Source organism: Artibeus jamaicensis, unplaced genomic scaffold (assembly GCF_021234435.1).
Source record: "Artibeus jamaicensis isolate MK-2021 breed Jamaican fruit bat unplaced genomic scaffold, CSHL_Jam_final contig_2790, whole genome shotgun sequence".
In the NCBI taxonomy this organism is placed as follows: domain Eukaryota; kingdom Metazoa; phylum Chordata; class Mammalia; order Chiroptera; family Phyllostomidae; genus Artibeus; species Artibeus jamaicensis.
The window spans coordinates 3445232-3469183 of NW_026521616.1; the positions used below are offsets into that span (position 1 = coordinate 3445232).

General features: G+C 57.2%; 2 protein-coding genes and 1 pseudogene across 3 annotated transcripts; 2 read left to right on the forward strand and 1 right to left on the reverse strand.

Moving 5' to 3' along the window:
- Window positions 1-1670: 1670 nt before the first annotated feature.
- WDR81 (WD repeat domain 81) lies at window positions 1671-13364 on the forward strand. Its single transcript, XM_037133693.2, has 10 exons — window positions 1671-5630; window positions 6505-6612; window positions 6877-7067; window positions 7193-7383; window positions 7661-7826; window positions 7905-8070; window positions 8753-9442; window positions 10429-10574; window positions 10859-11038; window positions 12122-13364. The coding sequence occupies exons 1-10, from the start codon at window positions 1952-1954 to the stop codon at window positions 12440-12442; spliced, it is 5838 nt and encodes a 1945-aa protein (XP_036989588.2). The 5' UTR covers window positions 1671-1951; the 3' UTR covers window positions 12443-13364.
- Window positions 13365-14135: 771 nt separating this feature from the next.
- Window positions 14136-21935, forward strand: SERPINF2 (serpin family F member 2). Of its 2 annotated transcripts, none has more exons than XM_037133695.2 (10): window positions 14136-14244; window positions 15466-15532; window positions 15668-15706; window positions 15827-15889; window positions 16160-16361; window positions 16843-16986; window positions 17126-17329; window positions 17823-17965; window positions 20003-20207; window positions 20857-21935. In XM_037133695.2, the coding sequence occupies exons 2-10, from the start codon at window positions 15470-15472 to the stop codon at window positions 21267-21269; spliced, it is 1476 nt and encodes a 491-aa protein (XP_036989590.2). In that variant the 5' UTR covers window positions 14136-14244; window positions 15466-15469; the 3' UTR covers window positions 21270-21935. The 2 variants fall into 2 exon arrangements, with proteins under 2 accessions (XP_036989590.2, XP_036989589.2); XM_037133694.2 differs by lacking the exon at window positions 14136-14244 and adding an exon at window positions 14300-14846.
- LOC119040661 (translation machinery-associated protein 7-like) lies at window positions 18484-18677 on the reverse strand (annotated as a pseudogene).
- Window positions 21936-23952: the final 2017 nt, after the last annotated feature.

Sequence of the window (23952 nt, forward strand, 5' to 3'; positions counted from 1 at the left end):
GTGGATCCAGTTTTATTGGTACTAAGAAGCAGGCACTACCTCCTGATCATTAAAACTCATCCTCCCATCTCAGGCACTCAGATCAAAGTTGGGGATGCGTGATTGTCAAGGAACACCTAATTTACCAGCTGGAAAAACGATAGAGCGAGGGCCAAGAAGTACAGAGAACATTGCTTTTAGAAAGAAATAGGCCTGGGTTTGAATCCTATCTGTATCACTTCTTAGCTATGTGACCTTGGGCAAGTTACTTAAGGTATATCCATTTTCTTCATCCTAAAATGGATACAAAAATTTCTTCTTAAAAGGGTTGTGGTAAGGGTTAAACAAAACAAGTTATGCAAAGTACTTAGCATGGTGCCTGGATCCTACTCAGTGCTTTGTAAATGGTGGTTGCAAGTTATTACTTATGACCAAGGTCCTATGACCAGGCTACAGATGGAATCAGATCATAGCCCAGGAATTCCTGTCTTCTCTCTAGTTTGAACTTTAGTTTCTCTTAAGTGTCTTTATGGAATCCCTACACCTCTACACCAAACTACCACACTCTCCTTCTAGGAGTGAGACTCAAAAAACAGTTAGTGATGGCCCTGGCTGGGTAGCCAATTTGCTTGGAGCATCATCTCTGTACACCAAGGTGGCAGGTTCCATCCCCAGTCAGGGCACATCAAAGAGTTAACCAGTGAGTGCATAAATGAGTGAGACAACAAAAACTGATATTTCTCCTCTCTTTCTCAAATCAATAAATAAACTTAGAAACAGCCAGTGGTTTCGCTGCAGACAATGGCCTATCTGTTCTGCAAAAGAGTCAGAACAGAGACCCCTCAAAGCAGTCACCCAGTGTTGGTGCCAGCACTCGGTGTTCACTCACTGTCCTGTGCTGTGCCCTCCCTCCAGCCACTGTGGCATCTGCAAGGCTCGACACAGCAAGCAGGCTCTGTGGCTCCGCAGAAGCTGATCTTCAACAGGAAGTCTTAGGGAACATTTCCTCCCAAGAATTCCAGGCCTCTGGGCCTGGGCCACTTCTCTCTCTCAGATGGCCCAGAATTGGTGGGGGAGGGGGAAACACACACACAAAAAAACCTGTAAGAGGACTGCCAGCTGGGGGGACTCCGGGGCAGAAAGTCTGTGCACCAGCTTCTAAGTCTCCATTCTGCTACTTGGACAAACCTCTTTGACAGCTTTTGGTTATTTCCTGTAAAATATAAATGATAAAAACTGTCCTCCCTAAAGTGTTGTGAGGCCAAATTGAATGTTACTGGTGACATGTTTTGGAAAAATTAAAAAGCTCCTTCTTTTGGAAGCTAGCGTGGAGGCAATGAAGAGACTTGATGTCAGAAGTCCCATCCGGGCCTCGGGTGTGTCTGTAAAACCGGGCGGGGCGGTCAGCCAACCTAAAGGCTAGAAGCTCTGTGAAAAGCCATCCTTGGATCTGCGTTCTGGAGAGTGTAGGAGGAAACAAGTGGCATAGGGCAAATCATGGGCGGTTTAGCATCCCCCTCCTCTGCACTGATGGAGCTAACTGGGACTCCTTCCACTCTCTGAGGAAGCAAAGCCGCCACCAGCACCCGGGAGAGCACTGGGCCGGAGGTGCAGGAGGTGGTGCAGGAGGTGGTGCTGGCGGTAGGCGGGGTCCAGCCCGCCCCTTCGAGCCACGTGCGGTTGTTTCCGTGCCGGGGCGATCACGTGAGTCGCGTCAGCTGACCAGTCACTGTGAAGCCCGGCGTTGGCACCCTTCAGCGCCCACCCTTCCGTGCTCGGAGTGCAGGACCCTGCAGAGGGGTAAGAGCGTCCCGGACCTCAGTTCCTTTGTCCCTGGTCCGCCCTCGCCGCCTCCGCGTAAGGCCCTGTCTCTCGTGCATTCCTACCCGGCCGATCTGGCACCCCGGAAGCTGTCGTGAGGAGGGCCGTGGCCTGCCTCAGTCCCGCGTTGCCCCCAGGCAGCCTGGAGGGAATGGCCCCGGGAAGCAGGGGACGGGAAGTCGCTCTTACCTCCGGGGTCGAGGGCTGGTCCCCGCTACCAAGCCCTGACATGTTGGAGCTGCTCCAGAGCGTGGAAAGGGACCTGAACATCGATGCCCGGCAACTGGCTCCAGCCCCCGGGGGGAACCACGTGGTGGCCCTAGTGCCCGCGCGCTGGCTGGCCAGCCTCCGTGAGCGCCGGCCCCCGGGGCCCTGCCCCCGGCCAGAGGGCCTGAGCGAAGCGGAAGTCAAGACTCTGCTGCAACGATCCGTGCACAGGCTGCCTCCAGGCTGGACACGAGTAGAGGTGCACGGACTGCGGAAAAGGAGGCTGTCCTACCCGCTGAGCGGGGGCCTGACCTTTGAGGAGGGGTCCTGCAGCCCTGAGACCCTCAATCGCTTCATGAAAGATGTGGCTGCTCAGAATTACCGCAACCTGTGGCGCCATGCATATCATACTTATGGGCAGCCCTATAGTCATAGCCCTGCCCCCTCAGCTATCCCTGCCCTGGACTCAATAAGACAAGCTCTGCAGAGGGTCTATGGCTGCTTCTTCATGCCAGTGGGTGAAACTACCCAATGCCCATCATACTCCAGAGATGGCCCCTGTCCTCTTCGGGGCAGCCCGGCCTGCCCCAGTCTTTTGAGAGCTGAGGCCCTACTGGAGTCTCTGGAGATGCTGTATGTGGTGCACCCTTACGTGCAGTTCACCCTGCATGATGTGGTCACCTTCAGCCCTGCCAAGCTGACCAACAGCCAAGCCAAGGTGCTCTTCATTCTCTTCCGTGTGTTAAGGGCTATGGATGCCTGTCACCGCCATGGACTGGCCTGTGGGGCCCTGTCTTTGCACCACATTGCTGTGGATGAGAAACTTTGCAGCGAGCTCCGGCTGGACTTGAGTGCTTACGAGAAGCTGGAGGAGGATGAGAACGAGGAGACCCCTATAGCAAGGGATAGAGCAGGCACTGATTGCAGAGAGGAGGGAGGAGGAGGACCTGGGTGTCCTAACTGCCAAGAGGAACTCAGGGGCTTTGTGCTAGACTGGGTCCATGGCCGCATCAGCAACTTCCACTACCTCATGCACCTGAATCGGTTGGCAGGTCGGCGGCAGGGGGATCCCAACTACCACCCAGTATTGCCCTGGGTGGTGGACTTTACCATACCCCATGGGCGCTTTCGAGACCTGCGCAAGTCCAAGTTCCGCCTCAACAAGGGGGATAAGCAGCTAGACTTCACATACGAGATGACACGGCAAGCGTTTGTAGCAGGCGGTGCGGGTGGCGGGGAACCCCCTCATGTTCCTCATCACATCTCAGATGTGCTGTCTGACATCACGTACTATGTGTACAAGGCTCGGCGCACACCCCGGCCTGTGCTTTGTGGACATGTGCGGGCCCAGTGGGAACCCCATGAATACCCCGCCAGCATGGAGCGTATGCAGAGCTGGACACCTGATGAGTGTATCCCTGAATTTTACACTGATCCCTCTATCTTCTGCTCCATTCACCCTGACATGCCTGACCTGGATGTGCCGGCCTGGTGCAGCTCCAGCCAGGAGTTTGTGGCTGCCCACCGGGTGCTGCTGGAGAGCCAGGAGGTGTCCCAGGACCTCCACCACTGGATTGATCTCACCTTTGGCTACAAGCTCCAGGGCAAGGAAGCTGTGAAGGAGAAGAATGTGTGTCTGCACCTCGTGGATGCCCACACACACCTGGCCAACTATGGTGTGGTGCAGCTCTTCGATCAGCCACACCCCCAGCGCCTGGCTGGGACGCCTGCCCTTGCTCCGGAGCCTCCCCTCATCCCTAGGCTGTTGTTCCAGACTATCCAGGAGAGCACGGGCCTAGAGGACTCCCCAGGACAGCTTACAAATGGGGTGGGCAGGCTGGTTTTGGAGGCCACTCCCTGTGAGGCTGGCTGGCTCAGAGACAGGCCTGTGGCAGGGGAAGATGACTTGGAGCAGGCCACGGAAGCTCTGGATTCCATCTCCCTTGCTGGGAAAGCAGTTGACCAGCTGGGCCTCTCCTCCTGCCCCTCTAGTCAAGCTGCTTCAGGCCTCCTGTCTTTTTCAGTGGCCTCAGCGTCTCGACCAGGCCGCAGGAACAAAGTTGCTGGGGCAGACCCTGGGGAAGGTGAGGAAGGGAAGATTCTTCTTCCAGAGGGCTTCAATCCCGTACAGGCTCTGGAAGAGCTGGAGAAGCTAGGCAACTTTCTGACCAAAGGCCTAGGGGGCCAGTTGGAGGTGCCTGAGCAGCCTCAGGTGCAGCCAGCTGTGCAGTTGCAGGACTTCTTCCATCGGGACATGCAGGCACTGGGTGTCCTGTTGGCTGAGATGGTGTTTGCCACCAGGGTCCGAACACTGCAGCCTGATGTGCCTTTGTGCGTACGCTTCGAAGCTGTTCGGGGGCTCTGTAAACGCCATTCCAAGGAGGTCCCCGTGTCTCTGCAGCCCGTGTTGGACATGCTCTTGCAGCTGAGTGGACCTGAACGCCCTGTGGGAGCCAGGAGGGGCACGATGAGTCCACTGTTTGAGTACAGGCCTGTCTCCCAGGGATTGCCTCCAGCTGGCCCGGCCCAGCTGCTCAGCCCCTTCAGCTCCGTGGTTCCTTTCCCTCCATACTTCCCAGCACTACACAAGTTCATCCTCCTCTACCAGGCAAGGCGCGTGGAGGATGAGGCTCAGGGCCGAGAGCTGGTCTTTGCTCTGTGGCAGCAACTGGGTGCAGTGCTGAGTGACATCACCCCTGAGGGCCTGGAGATCCTGCTGCCCTTTGTGCTGTCACTCATGTCTGAGGAACACACGGCTGTGTATACGGCCTGGTACCTGTTTGAACCTGTTGCCAAGGCACTGGGCCCCAAAAATGCTAATAAGTACCTACTGAAGCCTCTCATTGGTGCCTACGAGAGCCCCAGCAGGCTCCATGGCCGCTTCTACCTGTATACTGACTGCTTTGTGGCCCAGCTGATAGTGCGTCTGGGCCTGCAGGCCTTTCTCGTCCACTTGCTGCCCCATGTCCTGCAGGTGCTGGCTGGTGTGGAGGCCTCCCAAGAGGAAAACAAGGGCCTGGCGGGGGCTGCTGAGGATGAGGAAAGCGGGCTCCCAGGGGCCAGGCCCAGCTCCTGTGCCTTTGGGGAGGAGATTCAGATGGATGGGGAGCCTGCTGCTTCCTCGGGTCTGGAGCTCCCAGATTATACATCTGGCGTCAGCTTCCACGACCAGGCCGACCTCTCTGAGACAGAGGACTTCCAAGCTGGGCTCTATGTGGCTGAGTCTCCACAGCCCCAGGAGCCTGAGGCTGTGAGCCTGGGCCAGCTGAGTGACAAGAGCAGTGCCAGTGAGACCTCCCTGGGTGAGGAGCGGGCTGCAGATGATGGGGGTGCCCCTGTGGACAAGAGCAGCCTCAGGTCAGGGGACAGCAGCCAGGACTTGAAGCAAAGTGAAGGCTCAGAGGAGGAAGAGGAGGAGGAGGAAGGCTGTGTAGTGTTGGTGGAGGAGGAGGAGGAGGAGGAGGAGGGAGAGCAAGATGAAGTCACTGGGACATCTGAGCTCACTCTCTCCAACACGGTGCTCTCCATGGATACGGTTGTGACGGGTGATGGCGGGGCACACAGGGAGGAGGAGGAGCCGCTGAACGAGCAGTCGGAGGGCCAAGAACAGAAGATCCTTCTTGGTGAGTACTCAGGCCTGAGGTGTAGGCCAAACAGTCACCTGGTTTTCACTCAACATTTGCTGACCATCCACTCTGTGCCAAGCAGTGGGTGGAGCAGATCTGCACACAACAGTAGATATGTTACAGAGCCCACACCTTACAGAGGAGATTCCACGTTGTAGACGGTCTTATGTCAGTGCAAGTTAATGTGCTAAAAAAGACATGGCTGGGTGCCCCAAGGGAATACAAAATGGGGCTTAGGTCTAGTTTTCATGGGTCAGAGACTTCCCATGGAGGCAGTCATGGTTCCATTAAAGAATCAGTGAAAGGCTCTGGCTGGTGTTGCTCAATGGCTTGAGCACTGGCCTGTGAACCAAAAGGCCTCTGGTTCGATTCCCAGTCAGGGCACATGCAAGGATTGTTGGCCAGGTCCCTGGTTGGGGGCATGCAAGAGGCAGCTAACTGATGTTTCTCTCTCACATCGATATTTCTTTCCCTCTGTTTCTCCCTCCCTTACCCCTTTCTGAAAATAAATAAATGAAATCTTAAAAAAAAAAAAAAAGAATTAGTGAAAGGCCAGCATGATCAGAGAATGGGGGGAAGAGGGGGAGCAGAGGCCAGAGGGGACAGTGGCCATTGTGCAGCCAGGGCCTCATTCATGAGCTGGAGGAGATTCACTGAAAGGGTAACCTGGAGCAGCCCCAAAGCCGGAGTCCCACAGGCCCCTCTGCACTGCTGAACAGAGGTTGATGGTGTGGGGTGATCAGGCTCAGGCTGGGCTCCTTGGCAGAGTTGTGGCCGGAGTTGTCTAGGTGGGGTGCCCTAGGGTAGAGTGGGAGGAATGGTGAGCTGTCACCATTATCTGATGAGCTCAAGGCCTGCTCCTGCCCTGCAGATACGGCCTGCAAGATGGTCCGCTGGCTGTCCGCCAAGCTGGGCCCAACTGTGGCCTCTCGGCACGTGGCTCGCAACCTGCTCCGCCTGCTGACATCGTGTTACCTTGGTAAGGCCCCTGGTCCGTGCTGGAGATGAAGCTCCTCGCAGTCCCTCTGCCCAGCTTCAGCCCCCTTTGGGGGACCCTTCCCACTCTGGCTGCAGCCACCACCTCCCAGCCAGGTCCTGGGTCCCAATCTGGAAGCTCCTTCCTTCCTTAGGTAGGGCACAGGGCAGCCCCCAGGCTAGAGTAATCGGGAGCGGTTACCACAAACCCTGGAGTCTAGCCCCCTCCCTCCTCTAGCACTCAAGGCTTCTGGCCTTTCTTTGGCAGGGTCCACGCGGCAGCAGTTCACGGTGAGCAGTGGTGAGAGCCTCCCGCTGAGTGCTGGCAACATCTATCAGAAGAGACCAGTCCTGGGTGATATAGTGTCGGGGCCCGTGCTTAGCTGCCTCCTCCACATCGCCCATCTGTATGGGGAGCCCGTCCTCACCTACCAGTACCTGCCCTACATCAGCTACCTGGTGAGTCCCTGATTTGGCAGGCTGGGTGCTAGGGGTCTGAGGAGCGTAAGGACTGACTTGGGGTTTCTGGGGGTTCCCAGGGGGGTCTCTGAGGCAGTCTGGCCTCATCCACTCTGTGGCCCTAGGTGGCCCCAGGTAACACGTCAAGCCCCAGTCGACTGAACAGCCGTAAGGAGGCTGGGCTGCTGGCAGCGGTGACTCTGACCCAGAAGATCATTGTGTACCTCTCGGACACCACCCTCATGGACATCCTGCCCCGTATCAGCCACGAGGTCTTGCTGCCTGTGCTCAGCTTCCTTACTTCCCTCATCACAGGGTAGGCCCCTGCCCTGCCCCGTGGGGAGCAGCTCAGCTGAGGGGGCCGTGGGGGTGTGGGCTGGGAAGCTTGGGGGAGAGTCCAGTGACACTGGGCCTAGTGTCCTAGTTCTGATCCCAGCTGTGTGGCCCTGAGCAAGCCACACCGTCTTTCTGTGCCTCAGTTTCCTTATCTGGCGTGGACCAATTGGTCTTGTAGCTCCTTTCACTTGCAGCTTTTGATAAATTGTGGGCAAGTTCCACAGTCTCGGGGGCTGGAGCTTGTGAGTTCTTTCTAGGTTCCCAAGCGGAGCCCAGGCCCGGACCGTCCTGTGTATGAAAACCATCAGCCTCATCGCCCTCATCTGCCTGCGCATCGGGCAGGAGATGGTCCAGCAGCACCTGAGTGAGCCCGTGGCCACCTTCTTTCAAGTCTTTTCACAGCTGCATGAGCTTCAGCACCAAGTGGGTAGACCTATCTGGCTGGGGTGAGCTGGGCAGGGGCCATGGACTCAGCTGACTCCCTGGGCTTCCTTCCCCCAGGATCTGAAGCTGGATCCCGTAGGCCACAGTGACGGCCATCTGCCAGAGGTGGTCTTCTCTGATGGGCAGCAGAGGCTGGTGGACCCCACCCTGCTGGATGAGCTGCAGAAGGTGTTCACCTTAGAGATGGCGTACACAATCTACGTGCCCTTCTCCTGCCTGTTGGGTACTGCCCCCTCACCTTCCCTCACACAGCCTCCGTGGCTCAGTCTGTCCCCTGGGAGGGTCCCACACTCTCTCTGCCCTCAGGGTCAGTAGAATGTTAAGCTGTTTTCTGGGTCAGAGCAAAGGATTTTGGCCTCAATCCTCGAGTCCCAAGGTGACATGGTAACAGACTGAGCATTAGCCAGGGAGGCCCAGGAGTGGCCTGGTGCCTCCCTGAGGAAGGTGAGGAGTCAGGCTGACGCACTGACATCTCTAGGAGCTGTCTGAGAGGAATGATCAGCCCGCCATTTACATTGCCTCCTATGTACAGTGCAGGCCAGGTACTGTGCCACATGACAGCAGGTGTCTCCCTGAGAGGAAGCAGTAGCCCCGTGATCAGATAAGCTGTCACCTCTCCACTGAGACCTCAGCTGTGGGAGAGAGAGCGTGACCCGTCTTGTTCACTCTTCTGATGCCTGCATGGTGCCCAGCACACGCAGAAGATGCTCACATGCACATAGTGAATGGATGAGCCCACGTTTTCCTGGGGAGCAAACTGAGGCTCAGGAGTGAATAGTCAAACTTTGTTGAGAGTTGCACTGCCAGTACCTGCCCTGTCTTCTGTGGTTCTCAAGCCCTTGGGTGGGTGGTGGCAGCCACCTATTATCTCCCCTAATCTTAGGACCATTTCCACTTCAATCCAGGTGACATCATCCAGAAAATCATCCCTAACCATGAGCTGGTGGGAGAGCTGGCGGGGCTGTATTTGGAGAGCATCAGCCCGAACAGCCGCAGCCCTGCCAGTGTGGAAACCGCTGTGCCCTACACTGGCCTTGAGTCGGACCCCCAGGGTGGGGGCTGCCCCCAGGATGACAGCCACTCAGGGACCTTTGGGAGCGTCCTAGTTGGGAACCGCATCCAGATCCCTGACGACTCTCAGCCTGAGAGCCCCGGCCCACTGGGCCCTATTTCTGGAGTGGGCAGTGGAGGCCTTGGCAGCGAAACCGAGGACAATGCGCTGAAGCTGGAGCTGCCGCGGAGTGCCCACGCGCTGAACGGGAACTGGCTGGCATACTGGCAGTACGAGATTGGTGTGAGCCAGCAGGATGCCCACTTTCACTTCCACCAGATCCGCCTGCAGAGCTTCCCGGGCCACTCGGGGGCTGTCAAGTGTGTGGCACCCCTGAGCAGTGAGGACTTCTTCCTGAGTGGCAGCAAGGACCGCACCGTGCGCCTCTGGCCACTCTACAACTCGGGGGATGGCACCAGCGAGACGGCCCCACGCCTCATCTATGCCCAGCACCGCAAGAGTGTCTTTTTCGTGGGCCAGCTTGAGGCCCCACAGCACGTGGTGAGCTGTGATGGGGCTGTGCACGTCTGGGACCCCTTCACAGGTGAGGGGTCCCCTACTAGTCCTCTGGGAATGGGGCCCAAGGGTGGGGTGGATGGGGTCTAATGGTGTTTTTGGTTTTGGGTGACCCAATGAGGCCACACAGAGGAACAGTTAGGACTTAGAATCTGTCAGGCCTCAGTTTGAATTGGCCCCTGACCACTTACTTGCTGAGTGACAGAGCGAGTCACTTCACGGCTGGAGATATCAGTTTTTCCATCTGTAAAATGGGAATCAGAACAAAGTGGTTGAGCTCAACACAGAGGTTTGGCTTAAAATTTAGCGTGTAGTGCATGTTTGATAAAGGGTTGCTTGATTATTTTTTGGCATCACTGTAGGGAGAAATAGAGCTAAAAAGGAGGGGGGAATAGCGTTGAGGGAGACAGCGAGCGTTCAGTCAGGGGGCGCTGTGTGAAGAAAGGTTGCTTGAGGATGGGAGCCTGGCCACGAAAGCAGGTGGGAGGGTCAAGAAACAGCATTTTCTTTCTTTTTCTTTTTTTTAAATATATTTTATCGATTATGCCGTTACAGTTTTTCTATTCCCCCCTTCATTTCCCTCCACCCTGCACACTCCCTCCCACCATTCCCCCCCTTTAGTTTATGACCATGTGTCTCAAGTTCTTTAGATTCTATATTTCCCCTACTATTCTTGCCCCCCATCTATTTTCTATCTACTGTCTATGCTACTTACTTTCTGTACCTTCTCCCCCCTTCTCCTTCTTCCACTCCCCTGTTGCTAACCCTCCATGAGATCTTCATTTCTGTGGTTCACTCCTGATCTAGCTGTTTGCTTTTGTTTTAGGTGTGGTTCTTAATAACTGTGAGTTTGCTGTCCTTTCACTGTTCATCTTTTTTATCTTCTTAGAAACAGCATTTGCTGAGATCCCTGGGGTTATGGGAGGCAGGTACGGGGTGGTTTGGGGGATAGGGGGGTCAAGGCACTTTCACTGGCTGCAGGGGCCCCAAGTCCACCGTGCCCTTTCTTTCCAGGGAAGACCCTTCGAGTAGTGGAGCCGTCGGACAGTCGAGTGCCCCTGACCGCCGTGGCTGTCATGCCTGCTCCCCACGCCAGCATCACCATGGCCAGCTCTGACTCGACCCTGCGCTTCGTGGACTGCAGGAAGCCTGGCCTGCAGGTCAGGGGTGTCCAGTTCCCTGAGCCCTAACTGGGGAGCCTGGCAGCAGGGAGAGATCCCGAAGGGGAAAGGCCAGGGCGTAGTGTCTTTGGAGACAGATCGCCAATAGCAGTAAACCTGGGGGTGGGGGTGGGGCTCTGGCCTGTGATGTGAGGAGCTCTCCCCTTGATTGGGTGTCTACTCAGGCCTTCTGGCTGTGTGGGGCTTGAAGGGTGAGCGGGACATCAGGGAGAAGCGGGATGGAGCAGGTGGTGGCACCTCAGCTTGTCTCCCTCTGCCTGCAGCATGAGTTCCGCCTGGGCGGCGGGCTGAACCCTGGGCTCGTCCGCTCTCTGGCCGTTAGTCCCAGTGGCCGCAGCGTTGTGGCCGGCTTCTCCTCGGGCTTCATGGTGCTCTTGGACACCCGTACGGGCCTGGTTCTACGAGGCTGGCCTGCCCATGAGGGGGACATCCTGCAGATAAAGGTGATGGACCAGGGCCCCTTTCCCACCTCATGGTTCTGGGTCCCCACGTCTGTTTAGGGCTCACCCAGGACAGGCTCAGGCCGATCTCCCTGATACCTGCCCAAGGAGAGATAAGGGAGGATCAGGAGCCAGCCTCATTGTGGGGCCTTGGCAGGAGGCAGGCCCTTGGGGTGGGCACCAGGGGGCTAAGCTGACCCTGCTGCTCCCTGGAGATGTTCTAATGAGTAACCCTTGTCCATATTTGTCTTGCCTGGAGGATCAGGGGTCAGGTCCTGTCCGTGACCCAATTCAGGTTAAATAAAACTCAGCTCGGAGGCTGTTTACCATGCCCAGACCACTGAGCAGAGTCCATGCTCCCTGCTTGGCTGCTCTGGTGGGGGCAGGAGCAGGGGCAGACTGGGCCTGGGGGATCCTGCCCCCAACCACTGCCCCACCCCATTCTCAGTCACAGACATCAGGGAACTGCTCAGGCAGGCACAGGAGGAGGCACAGGGCTACCTGTGGGAGGATCTTCCCAGGCAGCTGGGATTCCCTCCCCATCCGAAGTGGAGGCCCGGCCAGGAGACATGCGCTGACACTGGCGCTGGGGGCATGCTGCCCCGGCTCCCTCTAGCTGCACCCCCTAGAGGACCCTGGAGATGCCTCTAAATTCTGACTTTCCAGTGCAGACTTTTCAGGAGGGTTCTAGGGGCAGCCTGGGTGTCAATCCTGACTCGGCAACGTACTGGCTTTGTGACCTTGGTGTGGCTACTTTTCTGCACCTTCATTTTTCTCTGTAAAATGGGAATGATGACAGCATTGACCTTACAGAGCTGTTAAAAAGATTAAATGTAGTAATGAGGCGTGCCTAACGCAATGCCTGAACACAGTGAGAGCTGAAACTAGAGTGGTGAGTAGGTTAATGACATTTTAATGTATGCATATTAACTAACATTAACATAGTGTGGGAGGGTGGCAGCCTGCCAACTGCGCCGGACACCTCATCTTCCTGGGAGGTACCATGGGGGGAAATGGGAAGACCCTGGGGCTTGGTGGGCACAGAGGAGGCCCAGGCCCCACTGAGGCTCTCTTCTCCCTGAGCAGGCAGCGGAGGGCAGCGTCCTGGTCAGCTCCTCCTCTGACCACTCCTTGACCGTCTGGAAGGAGCTGGAGCAGAAGCCCACGCACCACTACAAGTCGGCGTCTGACCCTGTGCACACCTTTGACCTGCATGGCGGCGAGGTTATCACCGGCACCGTGGCCAACAAGATCGGGGTCTGCTCCCTGCTTGAGCCGCCCTCCCAGGCCACCACCAAGCTCAGCTCTGAGAACTTCCGTGGCACACTCACCAGCCTGGCCTTGCTGCCCACCAAACGCCACCTCCTGCTCGGCTCAGACAATGGGGTTGTTCGCCTCCTGGCATAGGCTGAGGTGGAGGCTGGCCAGGCCCAGGTTGGCAGACCTCTTCTGGGAGTGTACCCCCTCACCCTTGTTTTCCCAGCACCCCTCTCTAGGCAAGCCTCAGGCCCCATGCCCAGCGTACCCCCATGGCTTGCAAGCTTCGACAGAGTTGGAGTCCGGACTCCTGAACCCCCAGAGCCACTAAGGCTGTCAGTAGGAATCTCATTCATGGCTCCAGGAGACGCTACTCCTAGCCAGTAGAAAGCAGGAGGAGCAGCTGGGAAAGCATCACTGGCCCCTCTTTCCCCAGTTTGGCCCCTGGGTTCAAATGGGGACAGGGAAGCTCGGGAGGGGGAAGGGAAACTGGTCCTGCCTATCTAGTCGCCAGCAAAGCCTCCCCCCTTCACCACTGGGATCTCTGACCCTCTCCCCCAAGGACAGAGAAGCTGCCCCAGTCCAGGGCATCATGGTGCTTGGGCTCCAGCCTCTATGGAGAGCTGGCTGTGGTCCTGGAGTTAGGGGCCTTGGGCTGGGATTTAAGTGTCCGCCCAGCCAGGCCCTGCCCAGTGTGGGACCACTAGGACAAGAAAGAGGTCGGGACCAGGGAAAGGAAGGTGGACTGGGCTAGTGGTGCCTGCCAGGAGTGACCCCAGGCCTTCCTGCCTACCCCTAACCACAGTGTTTGTGCCTTGAGCTGAGGAGGCAGACTCTGAGCCCAGAACCCCTGAGCGGGGGGGTTGGGGGGGATGGAGCCCAAGACCCCAAGAGAAGGGACAAGACGAGTTCCATCTCTGCATCTCAGGTCTCTCCCAGGGCATAGAAAGACCCCGGCGTCCCCAGGTCCTCATGTCCTGGGGCAGAGATAAGGACTGGGACTGGGCCCCTGCCGCCTCCTCGCCATTTGCAATAGATGTAAATATGACCAATAAATCCTTTGGAAGAGCCATGGAACTGCATGAGGCTTTCCTTGACGGTGGTGTCAGGTGGGGGAAGGTTGAGACCCCACAGCCTGTAGGGCAGTGAGGAGTTGGGCAGGAGGTGGGGAGGCAGCCTGGCCACTGTTCCTCAGGCAGCGCAGGGGACAGGGCTTCTGGTGGGTGAAGCCGCGCCAGCTTCCAGAACACGTACCGCTGAGGAGGGTAAGGAGGCATTGCTCCTAATGAGCTAGGATGCTGAGAGAGGGTGCGGCTCTCAGCATCTCTTCCCATCCCCTGCCGTCTGGCCCAGGCTGAAGGCAGCCAGCCAGGATCCTGGGCACGTATGGGTTGGTTTGGGCACCTTATCCTGGCTTCCCTACATAAGCTCCCGCTGCTTCCTTTTCCCTGAAATGGGGAGGCAGTTGTGGGGGAGAGAGAAGGACATTGGGAGCAGGAATCTGGATGTACCTGAGCCCGGCTCTGTGCCCTCAGGCAGGTTACAGAGCCTCTCTGAGCCCAACTGAAGCAGGGGTAACTCCCCACCTAACGGGGTCTCTGGAGGATCCCTGTCCTTCCTGGATCTGCTCTTCAGGTGAGGACACCCTCCTCCATTGTCTCCTGAACCTCCTTTCCCAGGCTCAGCTGGAACCTAAACCTGCGTGGTTCCAGGTGGCCGTCTCAGGATCAGACGCCCCGGTGGGAAAGGCCTGTGGCCCAATATCAATGTTTAACGGATATGCAGGTCAATATTTACCAGAGGAGAAAGCAATCTGAGCAGGGGTTGGCTGAGAGCAAAGGTCCTGGTGGGAGGGGAGGGCTCAGCTAGGCTGGCTGGAGCTGGGCAGAGTGTGGGGAGCACCCAAGCAGAGCCGGAGGGACATCGTGTGCAGCAGAGAGAAGCCCTAAGAGGTACGAGGGCAGGGGTGGCTTGGCCTGCTCCTCGGGCAAGACAGGAGTTAGGAGCTGCCCACCCGGCTGAGGGCGTCCGGCTGAATGTATTCAGGAGGACTCTTGTTTCCCAGCCTCTTGGTGTGATGCGGGGCTAAGGTGGGGGGTCCAGGGGAGGTCTCTTCGGGACTTGAAAAACTGGAGGTATTTTCTGGAAAAACTGGAGACAGATTCAAAAGCCCAGGTTGGGGATCAGAACTTGGGCTCAGGGCCCTTGTGTGTGATGGGGGTGAGGCCAGGGGATAGTAGAATGATCTCCCAGAAAGACCGGCCCTGAGATGGGGGCAGGGTATGTGAGACCTGCTCTGAGGCTAGACCTGGACCTGTCCATCCCCTCCTGCCAGCCTGGCTTCCCGGAGGCAGCCTGGGGCAGAGTGTTTCCCATAAGTCCAAAGGTGGCTCTGGGGAGGTTAGCCCCGCATCACACCAGAGTCATTCATTGGGTTCTGCTGCTGGGTCAACAAGACGGCTCTCAGGACCAACCCACCACTCCTGCTGAGACCTCAGGGCCTCACTGGCAGGCCTACCTTGTGGACGAGACGAGACCAGACCAGCCAGAAAAGGTGGGCCAGATGGATAGAGACCTGGGGATGGTGCCCAAGTACAGGGCCAAGTTCTCAGAAGAGGGGCCTTAGGCTAGGCTGACAATAGCCGTTACGAGTGCCAGCTGTTGTACTCGGGGCTCACAAAGACTGTCTTATTCTAGCCCTCACAATACCCGTGGGCAGACATAGGGACTTGTGCCACCATTTTACAAAATAAGAAGCCCAGAGGGGCTTTAAGGGAGATGTCCAGTTTCCTCTGGCGGGGGTCAGAGTCTAGATTCAAACCCAAGTCTGACAATGGCAGGCCTTGAAGAATGAGGAGGGTCTTTGTTTTGATATTTTCCCCCCATGAACCGAAACATTCTCAGTGCATGAAATGTGAAAAACCAGCAAACGTGAGCGAGGACACAATTCAGGGCAGGGGCGGGGATTCCACCCCTCACAGCTGAGAGCCACTGCCAGTGTGTTCTGGGGCGGGTGGTAGCTGATGTCCCCTCCGGGCTTTGCCAGCTGGTGGTCACATGGGCGGATCCACGGTGGGTGTGGGGGCTTGGCCTCAGGTAGCCAGTCAGATCACTGGTGACAGTGTGAGGGGAGGGGGGGCGAGTTTGGAACCGAGGCCTCCTGTCCCGGACAGGAACATGGCGCTGCTGCGGGGGCTCCTGGTGCTCGTCTTGTCCTGCCTGCAAGGCCCCTGCTCGGTGGTGAGCCTGCGTGGTGGTCCGGGTCTGGTGGGGAGGGCAGGGGAGAGATCTGAGAGGGAAGAAGAGAAGGGGTGGGTGGTGCCAGGGTCTGGCTCTAAGGGGGTTCTCCCTCCTCTCCTCATCCTTTTTCAACAGTTCTCTCCAGCGAGCGCCATGGAGCCCTTAGACCAGCAGGTACTGGGAAGCGAGGAGGCTTGACAGGAAGGAAGGCCCTGAGGGGTGTTGCCGGTGGCTTGTACAGGGTGGGGGACCTGGGGGAAGGGTCCCTCTCCATCTGCTTCCTCTTTTCTTCAGATAGTGATTGGGCCAAATCAGGAGAAGCTGTCCCCACTTAGCTTCCTCAAATTGGGCAACCAGGTACAACCAGGTGGGGCTGGGAAAGAGTGGGTGGGACCCGAGGGGAGGGGACCCATCTGCAGGGGTGAGGGAACTGGGGGGCATGACCTGGGGCCTGAGAACTGAAGGGTGAGGGTGAGAGGGACAAGAGGAAGGGATCCATTCCCCAGAATGTATCAGGACTGGGACAAGGCCCTGCTGTCCCCAAGTGCAGGAGCTATAAAGGAGATCTCTGACACAGAACCCGGAGTTGACCCCTGGCCCCCACTGGCCCCTGATATATCCCTGCAGGAGCTTCGGGGCCAGCCTGCCCTGAAGAAGGCCCTGGGTGACTGCAAGGCGGCCCCAACCCCGGAGCAGACCCACAGGCTGGCCAAGGCCATGATGGCCTTCACCACAGACCTTTTCTCCATGGTGGCCCAGAGGTCCACCAGCCCCAACCTCATCCTGTCACCCCTGAGTGTGGCCCTGGCACTGTCTCACCTGGCACTAGGTACTGTGGCAGCGCCTGTGCAGACCAGCAGAGCTGGGAGGCCAGCAGGGACTCACTACATCAGAGTCACTCCTCTGTTGGGGTCACTTGGACATTTGGTGGACATGCAGATTCCTGGGCCCACCTCAAGTTTCTGTGAATCAGATTCCCAGGGGCTGGACCCAGGGATCTGCTTCTGGTGACTTTCATGCAAGAGTTTGGTAGCTACACTGTCTCCATCAGAGACATAGAGGGTCTCACTGTGAGAAACCGAGGTCCAGAGAGAGATGACAGTTTCCGCCAGGTGTGGTCCCCCAGACTGTCAGCAGCAGCAGAGGTAGAAGTAGAACCTGGGGGGCTTGGCACGCAGACCAGCTCAGTGGGTATGAGGAGGGTGTGTGGTCCCAGGGCCGTGCTCACCGTGGGCACTCAGGAGGGACTGGGTGGACAGTGGTGGTGGGAGAGAAACTGGCCTGGGCCATAGCCAGTGGGGTCCCCTCAGGTGCGCAGAACCAGACGCTGCAGCGGTTGCAGCAGGTGCTGCATGCAGACTCAGGGCCTTGCCTCCCCAACCTGCTGAGCCGTCTCTGCCAGGACCTGGGCCCTGGGGCATTCCGAATGGCTGCCAGGATGTACCTGCGGAAAGGTAGGTGCTGGTGGTAGGGGAGTCCCTAGGTAGTGCCCTGGGGTGGACAGGGTAGGGGAGATGGGATTGGCCTCAGGTTGCCAGCTGGACCACTGTGGTACCTGAGCCCAGGGAGCAGCTTGTGGCCCCTTCTGTGTAGGATTTCCCATCAAAGAGGACTTCCTGAAACAATCAGAACGTCTCTTTGGCGCAAAGCCCATAAACCTGATGGGCAGGAAGGGGGATGACTTGGCGAACATCAACAAATGGGTGAAGGAGACCACGGAGGGGAAGATCGAGGATTTCCTCTCGGAGCTGTCCGACGACACAGTGCTTCTCCTCCTCAATGCCATCCATTTCCAGGGTGCGCTCCCCCTCTTCTCTGGCCCCCCGCGCTGGCAGCTCCGACCCCCACCTTGTAGGCTGAGCTGGCTGTGTGGCCTTTTTTCTGAGGGTCCCTCTTCCTACTCAGGGCTGAACAAGGAGGCAAGGACCTCTCTGGGTTGTTGCTTGGGGGAGGGTGGGAGGCAGGCAACGGTGTGGTAGGGAGGCAGCCCAGGAACCGGCTGGGGCTGTTGTGGAGGGAGCACCCTAGAAGGAAACCGAGTCTGGGAAGGCCCGAGGGGAAGTTCCTGGGAGCGCGGCAGGGCATGGGCAAAATGCAGGCCCAGGTTTTAAAAGTGCAACAGAAAAGAGACCTCAGATCAACTGTGTTTCAACTGGCACAGCACCCTCTGGGGTCTCAGCCCTCACCTTTTGTCCTTGGAATGGGTTCTGGGTGGGATGGGGAAGAAGCTGGTGGTACAGGACCCACCCTGGTCCCAGTCTACGTGGCCCCTGCCCTCTGCTGGACGCAGGTTTCTGGAAGAGCAAGTTTGACCCGAGCCTCACCCGGAGAGAAACCTTCCACCTGGACGAGCAGTTCGCGGTGCCAGTGGACATGATGCAGGCCCTCACATACCCTCTGCACTGGGTCTCGCTGGAGCAGCCTGAGATACAGGTCACCCCTGATGGCCCAGGCCGGGAGGTGGGGAAGGGAGTAGGCACAGGGGTGGGGAGGGGTGTCTCCACCTTCCCCGTATGTCCTTGTCCACATGTCCTGGGGACATGTGGCCGTGAAAGGTCTCACTGTGCCCCCTCCCAGGGGCACTGAGGCTCCAGGCTCTTCAAGGTTCATTTATTCAACAAGGTGATATCGGGCACTTGCTGTGGGCCAGATTCTCTTCTAGGCGTGGGGCATTCAGTGGCCCACGAGGGGAGCCCTGCTCCCTGCTCTCTAGTGGGAAGGCGCACGGTACACGAGCACACAAAAATCGGCAGGATGATTTCAGTGCTAAGTATTACGAAGGGAAAAAATATTTATTTATTTTTTACAAAAGTTTATTCTTAAATGTACAACAGGCTCCCAGACAACACTTCATCCTAGCTGTAGGTGGCAAGAAATGTTATGACAGGGAATCCAGGTGTTAACACAGGAGGGGGATGAAGGATCACCAGTGCCCCCGTCACGAGAGCAGCTCACTTTTTGCCAGATTTCTTAATTCCACCTGTGGCCAGGGGGCCCTTCCCCGCAGCCTTCATTTTAGCTCCTCAAGTTTCTTCTGCTCCTCTTTTCGCTTCTGCTTGAATGCCCCACCTTCCTCGTCCGTCCTCTCCGACTGCTTCTCGGGCCGTTTCAGGGGCTTCTTCTTCCCACCTTCGCGGCTGCACATGGTGCCTGCTGCCCCTTCCCCAGACCCTGCCCAGAAAAAATTTTCGAAAGGCGATCTATTAGTGACTGGGGCAGTTATTGTAGATCGAGTGGCCGTTTTTTGAGGAGGGGCACTGAGTGGAGCCCCAGGTGATCCCTGGTTGTGGGGGTTATATTACAAAGACCCATGGGTTGTGGGGCAGGCACCTCAGCAGCCATGCAGCCCCTTGGGGCCTCAGCACCCCCACACCTAGAGTCCCCCGCAGTACTCCTTAGAAGCGAGGGTCTGACTGGGATGGATTTGTCGGCATCCTGATGGAACATTCTGGTTGGACAGAGTGCTATTCCGAGCCACCTCAGGTGTGGACTCCCTTGCTTCCGGCCTAAATGTGGTCCCTTCGGCTTGGTCACTGATGGCTGGGTTGGAAGAACTGGTGCCTGTGGCTGAGATGGCAGTGTCGTCTAGCTTTAGCAAGGCCGCATCTGCTTCTGCAGCCCACCTGAGGGCAGTAGTCGGCGAGGCCGAACCGGGCAACAGCGTCCCCGGCTTCTCTCCAGTACACCCCGAAAGGCGGACGTCTGCTTTACCACCCCACCAGTTTTCCTACTGTAGCTCCTTCCCTCCAGGTTACATCCTGCCCACTCTTCCTTTGCCCTCTGTCTGTCTCCATTCCCCGTCCTCCCTGCTCTCAGGCACTGTGCAGACAGCCCGGGGGCCTGATGCTGGTGTTCCTCCCACTCGTAGGGGTTCTGCCGGCGGGGCCTGCTGAGAACTGCAGGCGTCAAAGCTGCAAGAGACCATGAAGCCTGGTGGCTTTCCTACTTCCAGAGCTGCAGAAACCCTGTTCATATGAAATCTTAGCCCAAGTCACGGCAAATATACAGGGCTGGGCAAAGTCAGTGCTGAAGGTGAGAGGGGTAGAGAGAGGACCACCGTGGCAGCAGCTGCTCTGTAGAACCTAGGGCGCAGTTGAAAACTAACAACCCAAGTCCATTGAATACATGGAAAGGGGACCACAGCCGATTTTTCACCCCCAGCCACAGGACTAGCAGGTAGTAGCAGATGAAGAGATAGAGAAACGCCATTTATTGACGGAGCCTAAGCGCAGACATTCTGCTAGAAGCTTTAGAGGTGCTGTCTCTTTTGGTCACATGTCAACCTGCAAGGTGGGCAAGTAGTGTCACTCCACGTTACAGGTGAGGAACTGGTGGCTCTGGGAGGTGCGATCATACCCGAGAAGGATGCACTGGCGCCCGGCCCATTGGTCTCAGAAGCTCATGCTGGCCCAGACCACCCTGGTCTGGGAGCGGCCTGGTCCTCATGTTGCCTCCCTCCTTTGTCTGTAGATGGCTCATTTCCCCTTTAAGAACAACATGAGCTTTGTGGTCATCGTGCCCACCTACTTTGAGTGGAACGTGTCCCAGGTGCTGGCCAACCTGAGCTGGGACATCTTGCATCAGCCCTTGCAGCGGGAAAGGCCCACCAAGGTCCAGCTGCCTAAGCTGCGCCTGAAATATCAGCTGGACCTGGTGGCCACCCTCAGCCAGCTGGGTAAGGAGGCTGGGCGTGGGGCCACCACCTAGGTCAGGCTGGGTGAGGAGGAAGCCCCCAGCTGTCAGGGGGTCAGGGACAAAGCTAAGCCTGTGTCCTTGCCTTTTCTGAGGTTTAAGAAGGTGAGAGGGTTTGATGGGAGGCCCTAGGCCTCTGTCTTGGGGTGTGCTGGGTGGCCTAGGGAATGGGGACCTGCTCTGCCTGAGACAGCGCTGCAGAGAATCAGCCAGGGGTGGAGTGTGAGCCTCGCTGGCTCTCCTGAAAGCATGCAAGTGGCATTGTGCTAGGTAGCCCTCTGTGTACAAAGGGCTCAGTTTAATGGAGTGGGCAGGTGAGGAGTAAGTATTTATGATTCAGCATAAGTGATAAGACATAGGGCTTCTCTCCATTTCACCCAGAAGAACATTGAAAAGGTACCTGTCAGGACTTTGGAGCAGGGAATCAAGGAAGGCTTCCTGGAGGAAGTAACCTTTAAGTTGATACTTGAAGGTTAAGCAGGAGTTAGCCAGGGATCTGTGAGTTCCAGATCAGGAACTGGTCAGGGAACTGGTAGGTTCCCTGGTCAGGATGCCCGACACCCTCCTGGGCAGGGCTGGGCAGCCTGTGGGGCAGCAGGCAGCTCTGACCAGCCATCTGTCGCCCCGGGCAGGCCTGCAGGAGCTGTTTCTGGCCCCAGACCTGAGCGGAATCTCGGAGCAGAGACTGGTGGTGTCCAGTGTGCAGCATCAATCCACGCTGGAGCTCAGCGAGGCGGGTGTGGAGGCGGCTGCGGCGACCAGCTCTGCCATGTCCCGCATGTCCCTCTCCTCCTTCAGCGTGAACCGCCCCTTCCTCTTCTTCATCCTCGAGGACACCACGAGCCTGCCCCTCTTTGTGGGCAGCGTGAGGAACCCCAGCCCTGGTGCACAGCCAGAGCACAAGGAGCAGCAGGATTCCCCTGACAACAGGGACCCCTTCCAGAAGCAGAAAGCCTTCCCCCGTGGAGACAAGCCCTTCGGCCCTGACTTGAAACTGGTGCCCCCCTTGGAGGAGGAGTACCCCCAGCCTAGCAGCCCCAAGTGAGGGGCTGTGGGCTGCAGCATCCCAAGTCCCTGCCTGGACCAGCCTCAGTTCATGTGACTCTTTCCCAACAGCTTCATGGGGTTAGGGGCGGGGGCTGGGCAGGCAGCCTGAGGAGGAGAGGGGCCAATCAATCTCTCTGTCTCCTCTGGGGAGTTTGGGGCGGGCTGGGGTAGGGAGGAGGGGCAGCTGTGGACCCACTTCTGTCTGGAAGGTAGGTGGGTTATTCCTTAAGTCTTAAGTTGGCTGGGGTACTTCCCTGTTCATTTACCAGAGGGGGTGGATCGGAGGGACTGGATGCCCTGGCTGGGGAGAGAAAAGGCAGGCCCTGGGGGTGCCTCGGGGGAAGAGCCCTGTCCTGGGGTTAGACGCCTGGATCAGCCCTGTCTTGCTCTGTGGGTGGAGGCGGAGCACCCCACGAGGGCCTCTGTCATCACCTGCACAAGGCCCACTAGCCCCCGCAAGGCCCCAGGTCCCATGCCCTGTCACCTCGGTCTCCTTGCTTAGAGACGCCGACACTGCCAGGACTCCCTTTCCTTCCTCTCTCCTCTTCCTCCTCTGCTTGGGGTCTCAGGGGCTGAGGGCGGTGGTGGCATTAGCTCCTTAAGGCTCTTTTGTAAAGTTTTTGTAGTGATTTGTATGCTACCTGAATAAAGAATGAATGGGCCCTTTGATGTCACTGTTCTGGGCATGGGTGGGAGCAGGGGCTGGAGGAAGGTGGAGAGGAGGCCACGGCACAGACTGGATCGAGGATCTGGCTGGACCCTGAGGAACAGCAGCCCTGGCTGCGCCACGTTTGGTCTCTGGCCACTCGCCAGCGCTTCTCCGCCACGCAGTCCCCTCCGACCTCTCCAGGCCTCCCCAGGGCCACCTCCACCCAGCCTGGCTCTGCTCCCAGCCTGCTCCTCTCTACAGGCCTCAGGGAGCCGGCAACAAGGGCTGCTCAGAATAGTACCGGCATCCCGTTTTGGGAGAAGAACTGGCAATTAGGGAGCTTGAAGAGTTTCTAATTACACGCTGGCCCCTCTGCCAGGAGCTGGCGCCCGCCAGCCGGGGGTCTGGCTCCAGCTGGAGGCTGTCAGCGCCACAGGCTTTGGAGGGAGTGGTCGGGGGCAACTTGGCTGGGCTGGGGCAGCATGGGTGTCCACGTGGGTGGGCCCTAGTCGGTGAGTGCAGCCACCTGCAGCCTGAAGTGCTGTGACTAAAATCAAGGGATGGAATCCTGCTTCTTGAAAACTAGCAGTGTGGGGAGCTAGGTAATAAATAAACACGTGAGACACCCTGACTGTCAGGGGTGACTGGAGCTCCGAGAGCAAAAGCAGGGAGGTGAGACCCGAAGGAGGTGAGGGGGCACCGCGGCAACCTGGGAGGAATGTGGGGGCAGAGGACTACAGGTGCCGAGTCTGTGAGGTGGAGCAGGAGATGGAGGGGCTGGAGAGGAGGGACCGAGGGAGAAGGAGTGGGAAGGGGTCAGAGAGGAAGTAGGGACCAGAAAGACTGGTTTTAATCTTAGGAGAAATAAGGAGTAATTGGAAAATTAAATTAGTAAGCTCACCACCTTGACTTTACCTCTGAAGTCTTAGCTTCCTCTTCCTCTTCATTCTGGCTCCAGTCAGGGTTTCGATCTAGTCCTCTCTCTGAGGGTCACTGCCATTGCCTCCTAGGTTCTCCCTGAAGCTGGTCTGGCTGCTTTCATTGCGTCCTTACTCAAGCATCTCCTGTGTGCCCAGCAGTGCACCCTGCTCTGGGGATGGAGCAGTGGGCAAGCAGACGAGATCCCCACTCCTGAAGCCTAAGTCTAGTCTTACTGTCTAGCCTAAGTCTAGACAATAAGCAAGAAATCATTTTGGGCCCTGGCTGGTATGGCTCAGTGGATTGAGCTCTGGCCTGTGAACCGAGGGGATGCCGGTTCAATTCCCAGTCAGGGCACATGCCTGGGTTGTAGGCCAGGTCCCTAGTTGGGGGCATGAAGGAGGCAACTGATCACTGTTTCCTTTGCACCTCATGTTTCTCTCTCTCTTTCTCCCTCCTTTCCCATCTCTCTGAAAGTAAATAAACAAAATCTTTTTTTAAAAAGGAAAACATTTTGGTTCGAAATATAGTACGTAAAGTACACAAGTCATGCTGAACATAAGCTTAATAATTTTTTTTCTTTTTTCTCTTTAAAAAGATTTTCTTTTTTTATTTTTAGAGGGGAAGGAAGGGAGAAAGAGGGGGAGAGAAACATCCATGGGAGAGGCAAACATTGATCAGATGCCTCTCGTACACGCCCCCACTGGGGACATGGCCCACAGCCCAGGCACATGCCCTGATTGGGAATCGAACCTGCGACCTTTTGCTTTGCGGGACAATGCTCGGCCAAGCCACAGCGGTCAGGGCCAATTAATTTTTCATGAACAAAATACCCCTATTGCAACCAGCAGCCAGATCAGGAACCAGTACTCACTCTGCTGACTTCTAATAACAAACAGAAGTCTGCTGACTTCTGTTTTTCCTCATTTTGAACTTGGTTTAAAGGAATCATATAGCCCGAGATACACAAGAGATACAGGATCTTGCTCTTGTGCCTTGCTTCTTTTGTTCAACCTCACGTTGAAGGTTTTGTTCAACCTCACTTTGTGAAGTTCGCCTGTGTTACCATGGATGGCAATAATTCATGCACAGTAGAAGCCTCCCGTGGGAGGCT